This window comes from Helianthus annuus, chromosome 2 (genome assembly GCF_002127325.2).
Source record: "Helianthus annuus cultivar XRQ/B chromosome 2, HanXRQr2.0-SUNRISE, whole genome shotgun sequence".
NCBI lineage: Eukaryota > Viridiplantae > Streptophyta > Magnoliopsida > Asterales > Asteraceae > Helianthus > Helianthus annuus.
Window position 1 is genome coordinate 115,748,455 of NC_035434.2, and position 22,776 is coordinate 115,771,230.

The following is a 22,776-nucleotide window of genomic DNA, read 5'->3' on the forward strand; positions in this document are numbered from 1 at the left end:
AATGGAGGTACCGTCGCCGACGCCCTCCTGGGCCGTCGGCGACGCCGTCTTGTGTCCTCCGTCGCGGAAAAATGGCAGTAGGCAGGAAGATAAGCCGTCGCGTATTTCCAGACTTTTGGCAGCCCGTCGCCGACGCCTAGGTACCCAAATCCTTTTCTTATAGAACCTCCAAATTCCATCAGTTCCTTGTTCTAATTCCTTTATCAGTCCTTTCATTCCTTTAGTATCATCCTTGATTGCTGTTTCCTGAACATTCTTCAGTTGTTCCATCAAATCTAATTGGAGATTTAATCTAAGAGCACGAACCCGCCTTGGCTTCTCCTGGTACTTACGACTTAGGGCATCTGCTACTACATTTGCCTTTCCTTCGTGATATAGGATATCACAGTCGTAGTCACTTAGAATTTCCATCCATCTTTTTTGCCTCATGTTCAATTCTTTTTGCCCAAATATGTATCTTAAACTCTTATGATCTGTGTAGACAGTAAACTTACTTCCATACAGATAATGTCTCCAAATTTTAAGGGCAAAGATTATTGCTCCTAATTCTAAGTCATGTGTCGTATAATTTTCCTCGTGCTTCTTCAACTGCCTTGAAGAAGCACGCAATTACCTTTTTGCGTTGCATTAGCACACATCCTAACCCTAGCTTAGAAGCATCGCAATAAACCTCAAAATCTTCTGTTCCTTCTAGCAAGGCCAGAATTGGGGCGTTTGTTAGCCTTTGCTTTAAAATCCTAAAGGCTTCTTCTTGTTTAGGTCCCCATTCAAACTTAACTGTTTTACAAGTTAACTTAGTTAATGGAACAACTATCTTAGAAAAGTCCTTGATGAAACGCCTATAGTATCCAGCTAATCCTAGAAAACTTCTAACTTCGGTAGCTGATTGCGGGACCTTCCAATTGGTGATTGCTTCTATCTTGGAGGGATCTACTTGAATACCTTCGTGATTCACCATGTGTCCTAAAAATTGCACCTCTTGTTGCCAAAATTCACACTTCGAAAATTTGGCGTAAAGCTTTTCATTTCTCAACAGAGCTAAGAGTGCATGCAGGTGCTTACAATGCTCGTCCTTGCTTTTGGAATAGATAAGTATATCATCGATGAAGACAATTACGAATTTATCCAAATACGGCTTACAGATCCTATTCATCATGTCCATGAATGCTGCAGGGGCATTCGTTAACCCAAAGGGCATGATTGTAAACTCGTAGTGACCATACCTAGTTCTAAAAGCAGTTTTAGGTATGTCTTCTTCCTGTACCTTCAGCTGATGGTATCCGAAGCGCAAATCTATCTTATAGAAGTATCTAGCTCCCTGTAGTTGATCGAAAAGATCATCAATCCTAGGTAGTGGGTATCAGTTCTTAATTGTAACCTTATTCAATTCCCTATAATCGATACACATCCGCATCGAACCATCCTTCTTTTTCACGAACAACACAGGTGCTCCCCAAGGGGACGAACTAGGTTGTATGAATCCTTTGCCTAGCAATTCATCCAACTGTTTTTTCAGTTCTAACATTTCTGTGCGTGCTAACCAATAGGGTGCCTTAGCTATTGGTGCAGTTTCAGGAATTAGATGAATTCTACACTCTACTTCTCTATCTGGTGGTAATCCAGGTAGCTCTTCTGGGAATACGTCCGGGTATTCTGATACTACTGGAATTTCCTTAAGTTCCTTACTTTTAGTGTTAATGATTACCGAAATCATATACACTATTCCTTGCTTTCACTCATAACTTGCAATTTTCATTACTGAAATGAACTTCATTGGTTTGCGTGGCTTATCTCCTGTTATCAAAATTACTTCTCCTGTTGGCGTATGTATTTCTATGGATTTTTTTTTATCACAAAGGATTCGAGCATGGTTGGCTACCAACCAATCCATTCCTAGCACGACATCGAATCCAACTAAAATCATAGGCAACAAGTTTGCAGAAAATTTATGTCCTGAAAGTTCTATTTTTCCTTCATGAAGAACCTTATCAATATTAACAGAATTTCCTTCTGCCGTTTCTACCGTATAAATTTGCCTAAGTTTGGTTAAAGGTTGCTTAAGAGCTTGGCAGAATGAAGTATTTATAAAACTTTGGTTTGCACCAGAGTCAAATAATACTTTTACGTAAATGTCATGTACAAGAAATGTACCAGCTATCACATCCGGAATCAGATCTGCTTCCTGTGTTGTCAGCTGGAAGTCTCTTGCATTCTTCTTATTAGTTCCTTCAGCTGCTTTTGCCTTGTTGTCAGCTGGCTTGACCATTTTAGGGCATTCTGGTGTAAAATGTCCAGTTTCTCCACAATTGTAGCAGATCTTGGATTTCTTTCTGCACTCCTCCTCTCGGTGCCCTGGTGCTTTGCAAAAATTGCAATTTTCCTGACATTTACCAAAATGTTTCTTTCTACAATTTCTGCAGGATGGAGGGATGGAAGATTGCCCCGTTCCCTTTTTCTTAAAGTTACTATTTGTATTACCCCCACGAAAACCTTGGGTAATCTTTTGTGCCAATTCCTTTTTCCTGTTTTCTTCTCTTATGCGCACTAGTCCGTCAGCCAATGTGTTAGCTAGTTCGACCGCATCGTCAATCGTTCAGGGTATCGCAGCTTTGACTATATCACGAATCTCGCTAATTAGTCCCCAAATATAGAGAGAAATCAGTATCGGCTCTAGACGAAGCCAGAGTTGGTACAATTCGAGCATACTCGAAAAATTTCGAAGTATACCCCCGACAATCAACGTCCACCATCCGGTGGTTTAGGAACTTATTCGTCATCTGTTCCTTTTCGTAGGAGGGACAAAACTTTCTTTCCACCAATTCCTTGAATTCCTCCCAACTCATGGCATACGCCACGTCACTTCCTTTTGCTTGCAGCACCGTGTTCCACCATTCTAACGCTTCTTCTTTGAAAAGGTGGGATGCATACATAACCTTGTCTTCCTCGGCGCATTTACTTATTTTAATTACTGCTTCGGTCTTTTCTAACCAACGCAGTGCGGCAGTTGCCCCTTCATTGCCTGCAAATTCGACCGGCTTACAGGCAAGAAATTCTTTGTAAGTGCAACCAGGTGTTGCAACTTTCATTTTCTTAAGAAATGGGGCTTGAACCACATTGTTATCATTATTGCCGCCACCGTTTACACTGTTACTGAAATTATCGTCGCGAGTGCGTTTGCTATGGTTGGCTTGTGACGGTTCAACGAGATTCTTAACAGCAGCGACGATTGCGGGGATAGGGTTGGCTATTCCCTGAGCAATGATATTTTCTACATGTTGTCTATTGAGAAAATGGTCTTCATTATTAGGTTCAGATTGGTTAACTTCATTTGCCGGCTGGTTTACTGCGTTTTCCATCTGAATAATTAACAATATATACAAATTATTGTCACAACATGAATAGCAATTAAACACAATAAAGCAATCACAACACAAGTAAGTCACACATATAGCCAAAATCATCGACATTGCGACATTGATATTTTTATATATAATATTATGCATCAATACACATCATCTATTTTACAAAGGTTTTATTTTAGTTATTATTATACAGTATTATATTATTATTGTAATATATATATTTTACATTTTAATATTATATAAAAGTTTTAGCTTAAGGTTAACTAGCTTTTTAAGAAACGACGCTCCTTCTCGTCGAAGCGGCGCAATTCGGCAACGTTCTCCGGGTTCATGGGTGGAAAAAGTGTAGGTTCAGGATCAAATTGGGGAAAATAAACATTTGGGTTATTCATAAAATTCTGAAAATGCCAGTCGCTTGTCCACCATTCTTCCAACTGCCCTATAACAGGTTGAGGGTAGACAACAGGGTCTGGAATAGGAGGTTCCAAATTGATGGGAAGTTCTGACTGGGTGGGGAAATTGAAAAGGGTTTCATCAGCAGGTTCGATGAGGTCACAATTTGCAAGTTTTCTATCAAGTTCCTCCCAAGGTGGCATTTCCTGGGCATGGCCAGAGCTCTCTCCTATTTCTTTCCCCTTTCCTTTTGGATCCTCCGTTTTCTTTACCCGTTGGGCAGTGGGTTTCTTCTTTCTTCCTCGTTTCCAATCCAGCAGCCTTCTTCTCTTTTTGGGTTTTGGTTTCTCCTGAGGCTGGGCCTGGAACACTATTGGCTCCTCAGTGTCAGCTTGATAACCGGTCTGGGTTCCGGTTATATCCATATCAGTCGTATGGATGGTAAAGTTTCGGAATGCTTCCGATAGTTCATTAATGTTGTTAGGCACACATGAAGAAACACACAAAATTTCAAGTTAAAAGTTTTACTTATTAAAGCAAATTCTCACAGAATCACAGAATGGCGAATTGAAAAATTTAATATTTTTCAATTACTTGTATAGGCTTAAATCAGTGGCTCTGATACCACCTTTTTCTGTCACGGCCCCCGACCCAGTTTCCCCGGTTCGGACGCCTCGGGACAGAAAACCCATGGTATTGGTGGTTAATTTGGCAGCGGAAATTTTAACAGGATCGTTTAACTGAAAACACTTCTTTATTTTATTTCAAGTTTCAGGATAAACCCCGTAATTTACAATAAAGTGAGACGTCCAAATTTTTCTCATACGACCAACAACATAAAATTCTTACAATTTTACAAAATTTTGACATGACCCGCTCGTATTAAGTACTTTTCTCCCTGTTTTAACAATACCATTATAATTAATACTACGACACTTTCCAACATAACAAAAGTTAAGACCATGAAAGGTTCGCCATGAACATTTTGTACATACTACACAAAAGTTTAGGATCCAAACTTCTTACTAACAAACTAGACACTTACTAATTAACGTTTACTACACAAAATGGTAAGTTGACCCATCAAAATAAACAACTTGGACCGGAAGCGCATAAGGTCAATATTGCGTGTGTGTGTTTGGTCGGGGTGCGCCGCAATCAAGCAAGGGATTTACCTAACATTCATAACAACAACATTATTAGTTTATAACACATAGTAATTTAAAATATTTTAATTTCCCATCATTGTTCGACCCATTAACATGACATGTTACCTTATTAACATCCTTACTTCCATTCGGAAACATGTCCAACATATCACTTTCCGACTCATTCGCAATGAATCGTTACATACCATACTTTTCAATATACTTACATAATTTGACCCGCTATGAACATTTACAACAAATCCATAGTACCAAATACTACTATTCATAAAACTACATTTAAAGTAAATAAAGCTCATATGAACTTACCGCGATCTTGAGATGCTTGTGCCTTCGAGTGACTTGCGCCTTCTTCCTTCTTCCTTCTTTATGCCTATATGTCATAATCTCATACTTTAGCTTTCTTAAACATTACTTTCACAATCCTTATAGTACGTTATGGTGTTTACTAATCACATACATCATTATCATAAGAAAGTTGCATCATCTTAACAAGTATTCATGCAAAAGCCATAACTAAAATCACTTAGGCATTTTGTCAAACACATTGTGTGCGTATCACTAGTTTAGCATAATGTACAAGCATTTTAAGCACAACTTCCATAGTTCACTCTTTGAGTAACATAAACATCCCTAACTTAGAAATTTATCATTCTAATCATGATCACATAGTTCTAAATCAATTACATCTAGCCTTTTTACCAACATTCATCAAATTAACATGTAGAGTGATGTGTGTAAAATGCAACATATAAATTACATCAAATGAGGCATAAAACTAACCCTTTTTAAGTACTAATGTTGGAAAAAGAGTGTTTTTGTCTTCCTTTTGTATTTTCAGGATTAAATGAGCTCAAATTCACAAAAGAAGCAAAAAGACAGCTAATTCTAACATAAATACAAGAAAAAGAACAAAAGTAGACTGCCCGAACCCTCAACGGCATCCTCCCAAGCAAAGAAGAGAAAACAGAAGCCTGAACACGCCCCGTGCTCAGCCAGCACGGGGCCGTGCCCAAGAAGCAGCAGAAAAGACAAACCTGTAGAAGCTTTTATTGCCCACCACGGGGTCGTGTCCAGTGAGCACGGGGGCGTGGCGAAAGTACAGCAGGCGCATTAATTGTAATTGCGAATTACAATTAATGAAGAGAGAGAGTGTCAGACGAGCACGGGGGCGTGTCCAGCGGACACGGGGCCGTGCCCAGCCTTCTGTTCAGCCTATAAATAAGAGTGCTTGGTTTCATTCCAACTCATCCCTTGGCACACCACCTCTCTCACACTTCATCCACCACCCACCACCACCATAACACCATCATCCACCACCATCATCCATTGTCCATCGTAGAGTGTGTGAGTCGTCTCGGGATCCAAGATTGATCGTAAGAGTTCTTGACAATCAAGGCCATGTTTGCCTAAGTCTCTTACATCACTTGGTGAAGACAAGTGTTTAGTATAATACTTTTTATTTTTAATCTTTTGCACTTTTTATTTGGTTTTGTATTAATGACTTTAATAACTAGTTGCTTATGTTGAAGGTGATCTTTCCTTATCGTTTGTCCGTGGTGTCTTGGCATTATTTTACTGTCTATATAAAATAAAAGATTTTCACCATTCATATCTCCACGGTCTATATGGAGGTATGTTGGCTACCTGGTCGGGGGTTAAGGGAATGGTTTGGTAAGGGTCTTGCCCTTGTTCAGCGTTTAGAGGTCCTGCAAGGGACCTGGGTCAAATTTAGTAGGATCTCCTTCAATGCCCATAGGTATTGGATGGCGGGGATCCAAACTCTTTGACCCCCTCATAAGTTAACTACTATTAATACTATAACCCGGCTATTTAGGACTGTATCCCTGCTGACTCAGACTACTTAGCCGAGGGTAACGTCACCGCCAAAAGCGGGGCCTACCACAATTTGCATTAATAACTTAATTCATTATCTTCCAATAATCCAACCCTTTAGGATTGTATCCTTGCTGACTCAAACTACTGGGTTGAGGGTAACGTCGCCTTCAAAAGACGGGCCTGCTACAATAACTAAGATAATCTCTTAAACAAGTGCAAAAGTGCGAAAATAATCAAATACTAATACACGAGTCGGATCCAAGTGATTCATCTTGTCAATCTGTTTTTATTTTATCTTTATTTTTTAGCATTTAGTTAGTTTGTATTTTTCTAGTTTAAAAACCTTTTTCTAACTTTTTGATTTGATTAGACGTTGAGGATAAACCGGTACTAAAAGCTCTTGTGTCCTTAGACGACCTCGGTATCTTACCAACACTATACTACGTCCACGATGGGTGCACTTGCCCATATGTGTGTTTAGTGTTAGTAAATATCGTGTTTTATAAATTTAAAACTTGGCTAAAAGTGTAAAAGGGCTTAAAATATATATAAAAAATATAACACACTTCACGCACATCAAGTTTTTTGGCGCCGTTGCTGGGGACATAAGGATTTTAAGAAAGCTTAAAATCGACGGCCTAATCAGTTTTTCAAAACCTTTTCAAAACACGCGCACATTTTTCTGCATTTTAGTTTAGTTTGCATTTACAGTAGCCCGAACACGGGGCCGTGCTCGCTGAACACGCCCCCGTGCTGCATATTTTTAGTTAGATACCCAGATACAGAGTCCAAACACGGGGCCGTGCTCACTCAACATGCCCCCGTGTCCAACGTGACCAGTAACTTTAATTAAAACGCCCAGATACAGATCCTGACCACGGGGCCGTGTTCACCAGACACGGGGCCGTGTCCAGCTTCTGTTTCCGTCTTTATTTTTGTTTTCTGGTCCCGAGACTCAGTTGTGGTTTGTTGAGTGATTCTTATGGATCAATACTCAAGAGGCTACAACTACACCTATGATGAGGAGGATTATAGGGGTAATTATTGCACTAATTGTCGTAACACACGCTCGGTTCAATATAATAACTCATATCAACCATCCAATTTATACAACCATTATGAGGAGCCTAGGTACGAGCCATCAACTTCATACACATCCTATGAAGACCAAAGGTATGAACCTCCTCCCTCATACTCATATTTTGATGAACCAAGGTATGAACCTTCATACTCATACTTTGAGGATTCAAGATATGAGCCACCACCTTCATATTCTTATTATGAGGAACCATGGCGTGAACAACCCACCTCATATGAGTATTATGAAGAACAAAGTTTCGACCCTTATCCATCAATACTTACAATGAAGAACAATGGTGTGAATCATCTACTTCATATGAGTACTATGAGGAGCCAAGGATCGAACAACCGGGTTCAAGCTTTGAGGATCCCAATTCTTTTTCTCTCATCGAAGTGACCAATAGGATATTAGAACACATTAAAACTATCGAACGTTACATGAAAGAATCTCGCACAAGGGAAGAGGAGTCCCGCGCAAGAGAAGAACTAAATTGTAATAATAACGTAGAGATAGTTGAAAGTGTAAAAATGGAAGAACAAGAAAGTGAAAAACCGACACATGAGTTAAACAACGAAAAAGGTGAGTCCGATAATGTTAAAATGCAAGAAGAGTCTAATTTTGAAGAAATTAATCTCTTGTCACCTACTTTCGAAAATCATTGTTTAGTAACCCCTCATGCCAAGTTTTTAAAAGAGTTAAACACTAGTGCTAAAATCAAAGAAATAGTGAGTGTTAAGTTAACTAATGATCAAACTTCACTAATAAAAGAAGACCCTTTTGAAATTAACATTACACCGGTTCCATGTTTCTTTCAGAATTCATTTATTAGTAATATCACCATTGATAAAGATCTTTGTGTTAACATAATGCCTAACTACATTTTTGAAAAATTAAGTATTAGTGATTTTACTCCACTTCAAATACCCATTTTTCTATCCGATCGAAAAGTGATAAAATCAATCGGTGTAGTTGAAGACATTTTGGTTCAAACAAATCAAATGGTAATCCCAACCGAATTTTTCATCCTCGATGACGCTCCTTTAGTCTTGGGAAAACCTTTTGTACAAACTCATAAAGCTTTGAAAAACCGGAAATTCAACAATCTACCTCTTCAGTTAGGGGCATTCAAAAGGAGCATAGATCTTGAGCGTTCAATGAAATATCCTTTTGGCAATAATGACCCCCTAATTGAAGATGAAGCTGAACCACCCGATACAACTAAGGAAGATGACCACTTTGTTGAAGAAGAGATCGCCATAGAACAAACCTTTAAGGTTCTCGATCTAGATGAGCCACAGAATAAGGTGTCTTCTAAAGACCCACCCATTGAGCTCAAAGAACTTCCTAAAGGTTTGGAATATGCTTTTCTAGACAAAGATGGTAGTTTACCTGTAATTATTTCTTCTAAATTAAGTAGCATAGAAAAAGAGAAATTAGTTAATCTTCTTAAAAAACACAAAAACGCGATCGCTTGGAAGCTTGTAGATATTAAAGGAATAAGTCCTTCCATGTGCACGCACAAAATTTTAATGAATGATGACTAGAAAACAGTAATTCAACCACAACGAAGAGTAAATCCCAATGTTCAAGAAGTGGTTAAAAATGAAGTCATCAAGCTACTTGACGCCGGACTAATCTACCCTATCTCCGATAGTTCGTGGGTAAGTCCAGTCCAAGTAGTCCCAAAGAAAGGAAGTATGACGGTAATAACTAATGAGAAAAATGAATTAATACCAACAAGAACCGTCACAGGATGGAGAGTTTGTATAGACTATAGACGATTAAATGAAGCAACAAGGAAAGACCACTTTCCTTTGCCCTTCATTGATCAAATGTTAGAACGACTGTCCGGTCATAAATTTTATTGTTTCTTAGATGGTTTTTCAGGTTACTTTCAAATACCGATAGCACCAGAAGACCAAGAGAAAACAACTTTCGCATGCCCCTACGGAACTTTCGCATATCGACGCATGCCATTCGGTCTATGTAATGCACCTGCAACATTCCAACGTTGTATGGTAGCCATTTTCCATGATATGATAGAAAAGACAATGGAAGTCTTCATGGACGACTTTTCTATCTTTGGAGACTCATATGACCAATGCCTCGATAATCTTGAACGAATGCTATCCCGATGTGAGGAAACTAACCTCGCCCTTAACTGGGAAAAATGCCATTTCATGGTAACAGAGGGAATAGTACTCGGTCACAAAATCTCAAGCGAAGGAATGGAAGTCGATCGAGCAAAAATAGAAACTATTTCTCGATTACCTCCACCATCCTCCGTAAGAGTAATCAGAAGTTTCTTAGGGCATGCCGGATTCTATAGAAGATTTATCAAGGACTTTTCGAAAATTTCAAGACCTCTAACAAAATTACTTGAAAAAGATGCCCCTTTCATCTTTGACAAGGAATGCAATCAAGCATTTCTAACCCTAAAGGAAATGCTAGTCAATGCACCTATCATGATAGCGCCCGATTGGAAATTTTCTTTCGGGATCATGTGTGATGCAAGTGACTTTGCCGTTGGAGCAGTCTTGGGACAAAGAAAAGAAAAGCATTTCCACCCAATTTATTATGCTAGTAAAACGCTTAATGATGCACAAGAAAATTATACAACTACAGAAAAAGAATTACTAGCAGTGGTGTTTGCTTTTGATAAATTCCGTTCTTACCTTGTTCTTTCTAAAACTGTAGTCTATACAGACCATGCAGCTATCAGGTACCTCTTCAAGAAACAAGACGCAAAACCCCGTTTGATCAGATGGATTCTATTCCTCCAAGAATTCGACATCGAAATCAAGGACAAAAGAGGAGCAGAAAACACTGCTGCAGATCATCTCTCACGCCTAGAAGACCCAGCTTTGGAAGCGACCAGGGACGAGCAAATCAACGAAAAATTTCCCACAGAGTCCTTGGAGATGATGGAGAGTAGACAAGAACCATGGTATGCCGACTATGCTAATTATCTAGCTAGCGGTATAGTCACCAAAGGATGGCCATATCATCAAAGAAAGAAATTCTTTGCTGATGTAAAGCATTACTTTTGGGAAGACCCTTATCTTTTCAAAATGTGTGCCGACCAGCTCATCCGAAGGTGTGTCCATGGTAATGAAGCACGAAGAATTCTCCGTCACTGTCATGAAGGTCCATACGGAGGACATCATGGTGCCGCGAGTACCGCACGAAAGGTATTTGATTCAGGATTTTATTGGCCAACCATTTACAAGGATGCGCAAAACCTTGTAAAGACATGTGATGCTTGCCAAAGATCAGGTAATATTTCTTCCAAAAACGAAATGCCTCAGAATGGCATTCTCGTTTGTGAAATCTTTGATGTGTGGGGACTCGATTTCATGGGACCTTTCCCACCGTCAAAAGGAAACAAATATATACTTGTGGCAGTCGATTATTTGTCTAAATGGGCAGAGGCCGAAGCTCTTCCAACAAATGATGGAAGAGTAGTGGTAAAATTTCTGAAAAAATTATTTTGTCGTTTCGGAACACCAAAAGCTTTGATAAGTGATAGAGGTACTCATTTTTGCAATCATCAACTCGAAAAAATATTAACAAGGTATGGGGTCTATCACCGGGTCTCAACAGCGTATCACCCTCAAACAAATGGGCAAGCCGAAGTGACTAATCGAGGTTTAAAACGAATACTTGAAAAAACCGTAGGACTAAATAAAAAGGAATGGGTTGACAAATTAGACGATGCTTTATGGGCCTTTCGAACTGCTTATAAAACCACTATGGGCACAACCCCATATAAGCTCGTCTATGGAAAGAGTTGTCACTTGCCGGTAGAAATAGCTCACAGAGCCTACTGGGCAATAAAAAATGTAAACTTAGACTTAGAAACTGCCGGTAAAAATCGATTTTGTCAAATGAATGAATTAGACGAACTAAGAAACTATGCATATTCTAACTCCGAAATTTATAAAGAAAGAATGAAAAATTTACATGATAAATATATTAAGTCTAATGAATTTCGGGTAGGAGATCAAGTTCTATTGTTTAATTCACGACTTCGATTATTTCCTGGTAAACTAAAATCTAGGTGGTCAGGACCTTTTTCCGTCACCCATGTTTTTCCTCATGGTGCAGTAGAAATTAAAGCTCGAAATGGGATACCATTTAAAGTCAATGACCAACGGCTAAAACTCTACCGAGGATCCATTGAGGATGAAGAAGAGGAGATCTCGCTTCAAACGGTTAACGAATAAAATCAACATCATACCCGACATGTTACGAACAGGCAAGTGTACATCAAAAACCGGTAAGTCTTCTAACCATTTTCGAAAAAAAAGGGGCATGCACACGAGCACAAAAAAAAAATTAAATTTTTGCTCGGCACGAGGCCGTGTTCGCTGGACACGGGGCCGTGTCGAAGCAACTGTCGGGATAAAACCCTCTTTTCATAACAGTTACCTCATTCCACACGCCCCGTTTTGCCGAAAACGCTCTGGTTCCAGGCGATTTTCCGCAGATTTTTGACGTCACTACCACGTTTAACAACATCAAGGTATGATTCTATCATCTTTAGTAGTTAGATTAGTTACTTGCATGTAGTTAAAACATCAAAAATTGGGGAAAAATCTAGGGTTCTTCGTGTTCATCCGGATCAAACTTCAAATTTTTGATGCAATCTGTTAGTAGTAGTTTAGATTAGTGTAGTAGGAAGTAAATAAACATGTATTGTTGATAGATTCGTTCGATTTCCTACTAAAACCTCAAACCCTTGTTTTTGAACCGAAAAAGACGAAATTGGAAGGGTAAACGGTTTGTTTTGGGAAAAACGACACTTAGGGTTTCATTTTCGGGGGAAACCGCAACTACTTGGCTAAAAATTTTCAGGTTTTCGGAACCGGGACGAAAAATGAAGTTTTTAGGTTACAGACGCCTGGACACGGGGCCGTGTCCGCTGAACACGGGGCCGTGTCCAGCCCACTGTTTGCAGTTTCTTTAAAAATTTCTTTGTTTCGTACTGACTTTTGGTGTATTCTTTCAGATGTCAAAGTTCACGAGGTTCAATGCAAGCGAACTCGATGCTAGGGCGAGATATGAAATACTCCAAACAAGACCCGAGGAATACCCTAGGCGAGCATGTACGGACTTGTTAACCATGGTGAACCAGCTAGACCGATTCAACAACATCGTGACAGGGCCACTAGCAGTTGCATTGAACACTCGGCTTCGGTCGGTGCATCAATGCACAATGGAGTTTTACAGTACTTTCGCTTTCAACTCAAGGTGTGACCCGTTTGACAATGAAGGGGTCGCATTTCGGTGTGGCGGGACAAAGTACTCGATCTCCATGGCACAGTTTGGAGCTATAATAGGACTATACGGTGAAGAGGAATCGGGAAATGAGGAAAACACCGGGGGATTACGAGACTTGGATGAGACCGAACGTCAAGCCGCATGGGCCCAAATCGGTGAAGGAATCTACAACCCTAGCAGCACCAAGAGTACCAAACTGAGGGACCCGCTATACCGCTACATTCACAGGCTCCTCACCTACTCGCTAAACCAGCGCCACGACAGTAGTGGCGTTGTAGGGTTGAAAGATTTGGTTGTCCTTCATTGCATTCACAACCGGAAGCCTCTCGATGTTCCATATCTCCTGTTACGAAACATGCATCTCAATCGCCTTGCTCGAGCTCCAACACCTATCTTCTTTGGGGGATGGGTGTACCGTCTTTTCAAGCAGTTCACGAACATTCCAAGGTCCTTTGAAAGAAGTCCATGGTCGGGACGAGTTGACTACCACATTTTCCGAGCCATGAACTTGCTTTATGAGGCGGAAGACGGGACGGTGAGCTTCCAAAGAACACAAGGCTATGCATGGAACCCACAAGAGGCCCTAGTTCTTCATGCACCACCTCCCCAATACAAGTACCAACCCCATGGCGATCCGGGTCAATCCTCCTCACAAGGAGGCGGTTTTCCTAACTTTCAAAGTTTACATGATCTTTTGCAGGAAAACCTCATGTGTACCAGGAACACCTACAATCTCGCCAACAACACATACCACCGGGTCGGAGCTATTGAGCGCAACATCAACGATATACAAGATGATATCGGTAGCATCCGGGAGTATATGGCGGGGCATGGGGGTGGAGGTGAGGATAGCGATGAAGACATGGAGTAGGAGGTTTAAAGGAACAAGGAGCGGGTTGATGGTGAGCCCACAGGTTTAAGTACCCCTTTTCTATCGAACAATTTATGGCCTGCGTGCCAAATGTTGAACAATTTACTTTCCTTGACTACTTTTTATTTCCGTTTTATTTTTTCTTTTACTTTATGCTTGGAGACAATTAACTTTGGTAATGTAGGATGTTTATGTTGCTTGGTGTGGTATTGAGTGATGAAATAGGTACAAATCAAGGGTTGGAGTGCTAAACCTTAGCACTTACAGGCCCAAAATGGAGAAACCGGGAGACGAAACCTGTTTTTCAGGCTTACAGACTGTCTACACGGGGACGTGTCCAGCCGACACGCCCCCGTGTTCACCTCCCAGACCTGCTGTTTGGTTACTGACCTGCAATTATTTTCCAGACACGGGGCCGTGTCTAACCAACACGCCCCCGTGTTCACCTTCTGTAAGTTTTCATTACTGGCAGTTCACCACGGGGTCGTGTCCAGCGGACACGGGGCCGTGTCCAGACTGCCAGTAACATAAATCTTTGCTTTTTAACACCACATTACACATCCAATCAACCTAAAAATTTATTGTTGGGACACATTGAGGACAATGTGTAATTTAAGTGTGGGGGGGAAGCTAACACCTTGAAATTTTGCAAGTCCTAATAACAAGCCTTACACAAAACTCTATTGGAACCGCTAAACACCCCAATTTTTTTTTTCAAAAATTTTCATTTTTTTACTTGTCTAAAGTTTAAGTTAGAAATCCTAAGATTAATAAGGTTATATTTTTATAAATTTTACAACCGAGAGCGTCGTGATAACAAGAACCAACATAAGAAAATTATGAAACAGCATAACAAGTCTAGTTAAAATTTGATTATATATACTTGATCACATTAAAAACCCATTCCCACAAAAGTGAGTTTTGAGCCTTTATTGAGCATACAAATTTACATCCTTAGACTAAATGCTCATTTTTCGTTTCTTGTGTGAATAGCCACTTGGTTCTTACAACTCTAGAACTTGCCACGATGATTCATTCCCGGTCCTTACCAACTTAAACCCAAGTAAGTAAATGATGGAGGCATTAGGACTAACCATTTTTCTTTCTACACCATTATTTTTCATTTTTTTTACCACCTACCCAAAATCCCCCTAGTTAACCCCTTTGAGCCTAAACCTTTCGTTTCTTTACCCTAAACCCTTTTTACCCACCAAAAAACCCTTTTTCTTTTTACCCTTTATTTTAGTAACAAGCTCGGTTTTTTCGCAAGCTCGTTCTTTCGTGTGACATCAAAAAAAAAATATGATCAAGTTAAAAACAAACAAAGCTATGCAAACAAAAGCTTGTTTGGAGAAATACTTCAAAATAAAAAGTCACTAAAAACAAAAGTGTTTTACGAAAACCGACGCTTTTTACGCTTTTCGCCCTTTTACTAACCACTAACCCAACCACCCACCTTTAGCCCAAGCCTAACCCTTCACCCAAAAAGTCCTCTTGATATTTACAAAGGTATAAAGTTAAAAAGGAGGAGGATTGATTGCTTGGCAAGCCTATGGTAGGCGTAAGTTCCATGCCGCTCTCGAGTGATTCACTAAAAATACACCTTCGGCCGAGTGTTGAGTGATTTCTCCCGTGAGGTATGTGAACTTGTATATAAATGAAATTTTAAAAAGGCATGTTATGCCCAAATAAGTAATTTATCTTATGAAACGTTCTAAACAAATCATAACGAATAGGATTGTAAATAAATAAAAATAAAACCCAAAAAGATCTTGGATTCCCGACACTCTATGACAAGCCAAAAACCTTCTCTTCTACCCATTCCATTTGGGAGTGTAAGCCACATTTAAAGAGTTTTGCTTGAGGACAAGCAAAAGTTCAAATGTGGGGGTATTTGATGTGTGTAAAATGCAACATATAAATTACATCAAATGAGGCATAAAACTAACCCTTTTTAAGTACTAATGTTGGAAAAAGAGTGTTTTTGTCTTCCTTTTGTATTTTCAGGATTAAATGAGCTCAAATTCACAAAAGAAGCAAAAAGACAGCTAATTCTAACATAAATACAAGAAAAGGAACAAAAGTAGACTGCCCGAACCCTCAACGGCATCCTCCCAAGCAAAGAAGAGAAAACAGAAGCCTGAACACGCCCCGTGCTCAGCCAGCACGGGGCCGTGCCCAAGAAGCAGCAGAAAAGACAAACCTGTAGAAGCTTCTATTGCCCACCACGGGGCCGTGTCCAGTGAGCACGGGGGCGTGGCGAAAGTACAGCAGGCGCATTAATTGTAATTGCGAATTACAATTAATGAAGGGAGAGAGTGTCAGACGGGCACGGGGGCGTGTCCAGCGGACACGGGGCCGTGCCCAGCCTTCTGTTCAGCCTATAAATAGGAGTGCTTGGTTTCATTCCAACTCATCCCTTGGCACACCACCTCTCTCACACTTCATCCACCACCCACCACCACCATAACACCATCATCCATTGTCCATCGTAGAGTGTGTGAGTCGTCTCGGGATCCAAGATTGATCGTAAGAGTTCTTGAAAATCAAGGCCATGTTTGCCTAAGTCTCTTACATCACTTGGTGAAGACAAGTGTTTAGTATAATACTTTTTATTTTTAATCTTTTGCACTTTTAATTTGGTTTTGTATTAATGACTTTAATAACTAGTTGCTTATGTTGAAGGTGATCTTTCCTTATCGTTTGTCCGTGGTGTCTTGGCATTATTTTACTGTCTATATAAAATAAAATATTTTCACCATTCATATCTCCACGGTCTATATGGAGGTATGTTGGCTACCTGGTCGGGGGTTAAGGGAACGGTTTGGTAAGGGTCTTGCCCTTGTTCAGCGTTTAGAGGTCCTGCAAGGGACCTGGGTCAAATTTAGTAGGATCTCCTTCAATGCCCATAGGTATTGGATGGCGGGGATCCAAACTCTTTGACCCCCTCATAAGTTAACTACTATTAATACTATAACCCGGCTATTTAGGACTGTATCCCTGCTGACTCAGACTACTTAGCCGAGGGTAACGTCACCGCCAAAAGCGGGGCCTACCACAATTTGCATTAGTAACTTAATTCATTATCTTCCAATAATCCAACCCTTTAGGATTGTATCCTTGCTGACTCAAACTACTGGGTTGAGGGTAACGTCGCCTTCAAAAGAGGGGCCTGCTACAATAACTAGGATAATCTCTTAAACAAGTGCAAAAGTGCGAAAATAATCAAAGGTTATACTAATACACGAGTCGGATCCAAGTGATTCATCTTGTCTATCTGTTTTTATTTTATCTTTATTTTTTAGCATTTAGTTAGTTTTTATTTTTCTAGTTTAAAAACCTTTTTCTAACTTTTTGATTTGATTAGACGTTGAGGATAAACCGGTACTAAAAGCTCTTGTGTCCTTGGACGACCTCGGTATCTTACCAACACTATACTACGTCCACGATGGGTGCACTTGCCCATATGTGTGTTTAGTGTTAGTAAATATCGTGTTTTATAAATTTAAAACTTGGCTAAAAGTGTAAAAGGGCTTAAAATATATATAAAAAATATAACACACTTCACGCACATCATAGAGCTTCACAAATTCTTGATCATCTTTTATCATATGAATGGGTTTTACCCTAATCTATCATCATAGAGAAATTAAAGCATGATTTCAACTCTTACAAGTTCATATCATCTTGCATTCATGTTTGATTCCATAAAACATCACAAATTTCACATAACAAATTAATCAAACATCACCAAATCATGAAATTAGACTTACTTGATGTTAATTTCACTTAGGGATGAACATTCCTAACTCATGCATTGATAAATCTTCAAATTTTTCCCTTTCAATTTGAGAGATTTATGATGTTAGGGTTTTGACTCCCTTGGCTCCCTCCTCTCTCTCGATCAAACACACTGCCAGACCAAACTGGCTTTCTTTTTTTTTTTTATCTAATTTCATTCTACATTTACACATTTAGCCCCTAACTTTTATGGTATGTTCATATTAGTGATTTTTCACACTAACTTTGTTACTTTTCTTTAGTTAACTTTAATCACATACAAAGGGTTTTTAACTTACCATTATTTATAAAACTTTCATAATGGTAAAAATCTATATTTACCATTCTTTGTCATTAAATCATCACTATTAGTTTATTATATTACGACATACGAAAATTGGGGAGTTACAAGTCCACCCCCCTTATAAAAGGTTTCGTCCCCGAAACCTGACTACGTACCAAATATTTCCGGGTAGTGCTTTTGCATTTCATCCTCCGCTTCCCATGTGAGATCCGATCCCTTCCGGTGTTGCCATTGAACCAACACTTGTCGAACGGATTTGTTTCGGAGGTGCTTCACTTTAAAATCTTTAATTGCGATGGGCCTTTCAACATAATTCAACTTCTTATCCACTTCAATATCATCCAAAGGCACGTATGCCGTCTCATCCGCAAGGCACTTTCGCAACTGCGACACATGAAAGGTGTTATGAATCCCATCCAACGCGGGTGGTAATTCTAACTGATATGCCACCGCCCCGACCCGGGCGAGTATTTTGAATGGCCCAATGTATCGAGGACCTAGCTTCACGCGTTTACGAAAACGGATTATTCCTTTCCATGGAGAGACCTTTAATAACACATGATCTCCCACTTGAAATTCTATTGGTCGCCTTCGTCGATCCGCATAAGACTTTTGTCTATCTTGCGCTGCTTTTATTCTTGATCTAACCATATCAATCTTTTCATTCGTCTTGGTCACTACTTCTTTTGACGCGATCTCTCGTTGACCCACTTCCCCCCAACAAACCGGGGTCCTACATTTCCTTCCATAAAGCATTTCGTAGGGGGCCATTCTTATGCTGTTATGATAACTATTATTATATACTACCAAAGGTAGATGATCATCCCAGCTTCCTCCGAAATCCATAACATACGCCCTTAACATATCGACTAATGTTTGAATAGTTCGTTCTGACTGACCATCGGTTTGTGGATGGTAGGCGGTGCTAATGTGTAAATGGGTCCCCAATTCTTCATGAAACTTCCTCCAATAACGAGATGTGAACCGGGTGTCCCGATCGGATACTATAGACACCGGAACCCCATATCGGGATATAATCTCGTTCATATAGACTTCCGCCATCTTTTCTGAATTATAATTTTCCCGAATAGGTAGGAAATGTGCGCTTTTGGTCAGTCGGTCAACGACCACCCATATTGCATCGTGCCCTTTTCTTGTCTTTGGAAGCTTAGTCACCAAATCCATCGTTACATGTTTCCACTTCCACACCGGGATCTCCATGGGTTGTAACTTTCCATACGGCTTTTGGTGTTCGGCCTTTACTTGGGAACATGTCAAACACTTAGCAACATACTTGACAATGTCTCTTTTCATCCCGGGCCACCAATAATTCATTCTCAAGTCTCGATACATCTTTGTAGCCCTCGGATGAAAGGAGTATCGAGACTTGTGAGCCTCATTCAACAGTAATTCTTTCACATCACAATACCGAGGTATCCAAATTCGGTTATACCTCGTTTTCATACCATTTGCATTCTCTTCCAATTCATGAATAAACCCTTTCGTCCTTTCTTTCTTCGAGTCAACAGCATTTAAAGATTTTGTTTGAGCTTCTCGAATTTCATCAAGAAGTTTAGGAGTGACTACCATCTTCATGGATTTTACCCGAATCGGGGGTGGGTACTCCTTTCGACTAAGTGCGTCCGCCACTACATTAGCCTTCCCGGGATGGTAATGAATGTCACAATCGTAATCCTTAATGAGTTCCAACCATCTTCGTTGCCTCATATTGAGATCTTTCTGCTCGAAAAAATATTTGAGGCTTTTATGATCCGAGAAGATAGTACATTTCACCCCATAAAGGTAGTGCCTCCATATCTTCAAGGCGAATACGACCGCCGCCAGTTCAAGATCATGAGTCGGATAATTGCTTTCATGTTGCTTGAGTTGTCTCGAAGCATAAGCAACGACTTTACCCCTTTGCATTAACACGCAACCTAAACCTTGGTGAGAGGCGTCAGTATACACCACCAAATTATCCGTTCCATCCGGTAATGTCAACACTGGGGACCTTGAGAGCTTTTCCTTCAAGGTCTGAAACGCTTTCTCTTGTTCTTCGCCCCATATAAACTTTTCGCTCTTCTTTGTTAACTTCGTCATAGGCGAGGCTATTTTGGAGAAATCTTGGATGAATCTCCTGTAGTACCCGGCCAAGCCTAGAAAACTTTTTATTTCACTTGGATTCTTCGGGGGTACCCAGTTCATTACCGCATCCACTTTGGACGGGTCCACATGGACACCCTCTGCATCGATTATATCACCCAAAAATTGTACCTCTCTAAGCCAAAAGGCACACTTTGAGAACTTTGCATATAACTTTTCCTTGCGAAGTGTTTCCAATACATCACGTAGGTGGGAAGCATGCTCTGCTTCACTTCGGGAGTATATTAGTATATCGTCAATGAAAACGATTACATACTTATCAAGCATAGGTCGGCACACCCGATTCATTAAATCCATAAACGCAGCTGGCGCGTTCGTTAACCCAAAGGACATTACTAAAAACTCGTAATGTCCGTATCGTGTTCGAAACGCAGTCTTCGGCACATCTTCTTCTCGCACACGCAATTGATGATAACCCGACCGCAAATCAATTTTCGAAAACCAACTTGCCCCTTGAAGCTAGTCAAATAGGTCATCAATTCTGGGCAAGGGATAACGATTCTTCACCGTTAACTTGTTTAACTCTCGATAGTCGATGCACATTCGCATCGAACCATCTTTCTTCTTTACGAATAATACGGGCGCTCCCCATGGTGAAACACTTGGTTTAATGAAACCCTTATCGAGCAACTCTTGAAGTTGCATCATCAATTCTTTCATTCGGTCGGGGCCAGCCGATAAGGAGCTTTAGCTACCGGCTTTGCATCCGGGTTAAGTTCTATCTTGAATTCTACTTCCCGTTCGGGCGGAAGCCCCGATAATTCTTCCGGAAACACATCCGGATATTCGTTCGCTACGTTTACATCTTCAAGCTTTGGAACACCTCGATGGGTGTCAATCACATAAGATAGATACGCCCTTCCTCCGTTCTTCACATGTTTAACAGCTTTGATTATAGAACACAATTTCGACTTGATGACCCTTTCCCCTTGAACACTTACCCGTTTCCCCCCGAGGTTACTACATGAATGACTTTCTTTTCACATTGAATCTCAGCGTGGTTTTGGGCTAGCCAATCCATTCCTACAACTACTTTAAATTCCCCCATGTACATTGGAACAAGATCTATACTAAATTCCTCATCTTCGATTAATATCTTACAGTTTTTGCAAATATCATGCAACAAATAGCTTTTACTATCAGCAACTTCCACCTCTAAGGGTACTAACATCTTTTCAAGCTTAAACGATGGGTGAACTAGCAATTCATTAGAAATGAACGACCTACTAGCCCCGGAATCAAATAAACATTCATAGGCATAGAATTAACCAAGAATATACCTGAAACCACATCCGGGCTAGCTTTAGCTTCATCTGAGGTTAACTGAAACATCCTCCCGCGAGCCTTGGAGGGCTCATCCTTCTTTCCATCTCTCTTTGCCCCTTGTTGGAGTTTCGGACATTCCGCTTTAATGTGCCCCGTTTCATTGCAAGTATAACACGCCTTTGGGTTTTCGGGGCACCTATAATACGGATGTCCCTCTCGTCCACATTTGTAGCATCCCTTCCTTCCCGACAAACATTCACCCGCAATATGCTTCCCACATGTCTTGCAAGTCGGAATTTCACTACTTGTTTTCCCCTTTTTGCTTTGGTCTTGATATCTTGCCTTTTTCGATGGGCTTGCGTTGGTAGGCTTCTCCGCTACCCTTTTCTCTCCCCGTTCAACCTGCCTTTTTATCTCAATTTCTCTATCTCTTGCCCAATCGATTAATTCATTTAACGTTGCACACTTGGAGGGATTTACAAATTCCCGATATTCAGCCTTTAACATAGCATGGTAACGTATAATTCTTTGCCTCTCAGTCCCCGCTATCTCCTCACAAAACTTCACCCTCTCAAGGAACTTTTCGTTATCTCGTCAATCGTTTCATCCTTTGGTCTGAGACGTAAGAAGTCTTCCTGAATCTTATCAATTGCGGGATTGTGGACTATAATATTTCAGAAATGACTCCTTGAATTCTTGCCATGTTAACGACTGTACTTTATCATCCCCCAGTTCCTTCGAGTATGCGTCCCACCAATCTTTTGCTTGAAGTTGTAGGAGACCCGTAGCAAACATCACTTGATCCTCCACTTCACATCTACTTCGTGTAAACACGGCTTCGGTACTTGAAATCCACCTTTGACAAGCTATCGGATCAACTTCCCCTTTGTATGGTAAGGGGTTACATGCCATGAACTCTTTGTACGTACATCTCCGAATACTTTTCTTCACTTGCAGTTCACTAATCATTTCTTTCAATTCTTCCACCTTGGATGTTACTGAGGTATTAACTACCTCCAATACTTGTCCTTCGACTTCTTGAGCCAGTCGGGGTATACTAGCCTCAATTGCTTTCTTTACTTCTTCCACAATCATAGTTCTTATTTCATTTTGGCGTACTTCATCATCATCATTCACATTCACCATATCGGCCATCTACATAAAACATTCATTACATTCATTAGATTTCATTTCATACTTGCCACCATCATGTTTTAACATTATTTTATCATGACACATTCCATTCATTATTCATACTTCATGCCTTG

At 40.2% G+C, this 22,776-nt stretch overlaps 1 protein-coding gene across 1 annotated transcript; it reads right to left on the reverse strand.

Annotated features, from left to right (window-relative positions):
- Window positions 1–20,898: 20,898 nt before the first annotated feature.
- On the reverse strand, window positions 20,899–22,015 carry LOC110894480. Its single transcript, XM_022141711.1, has 3 exons — window positions 21,523–22,015; window positions 21,207–21,439; window positions 20,899–21,111 (listed from the first exon to the last, which is right to left on the reverse strand). The coding sequence occupies exons 1-3, from the start codon at window positions 22,013–22,015 to the stop codon at window positions 20,899–20,901; spliced, it is 939 nt and encodes a 312-aa protein (XP_021997403.1).
- Window positions 22,016–22,776: the final 761 nt, after the last annotated feature.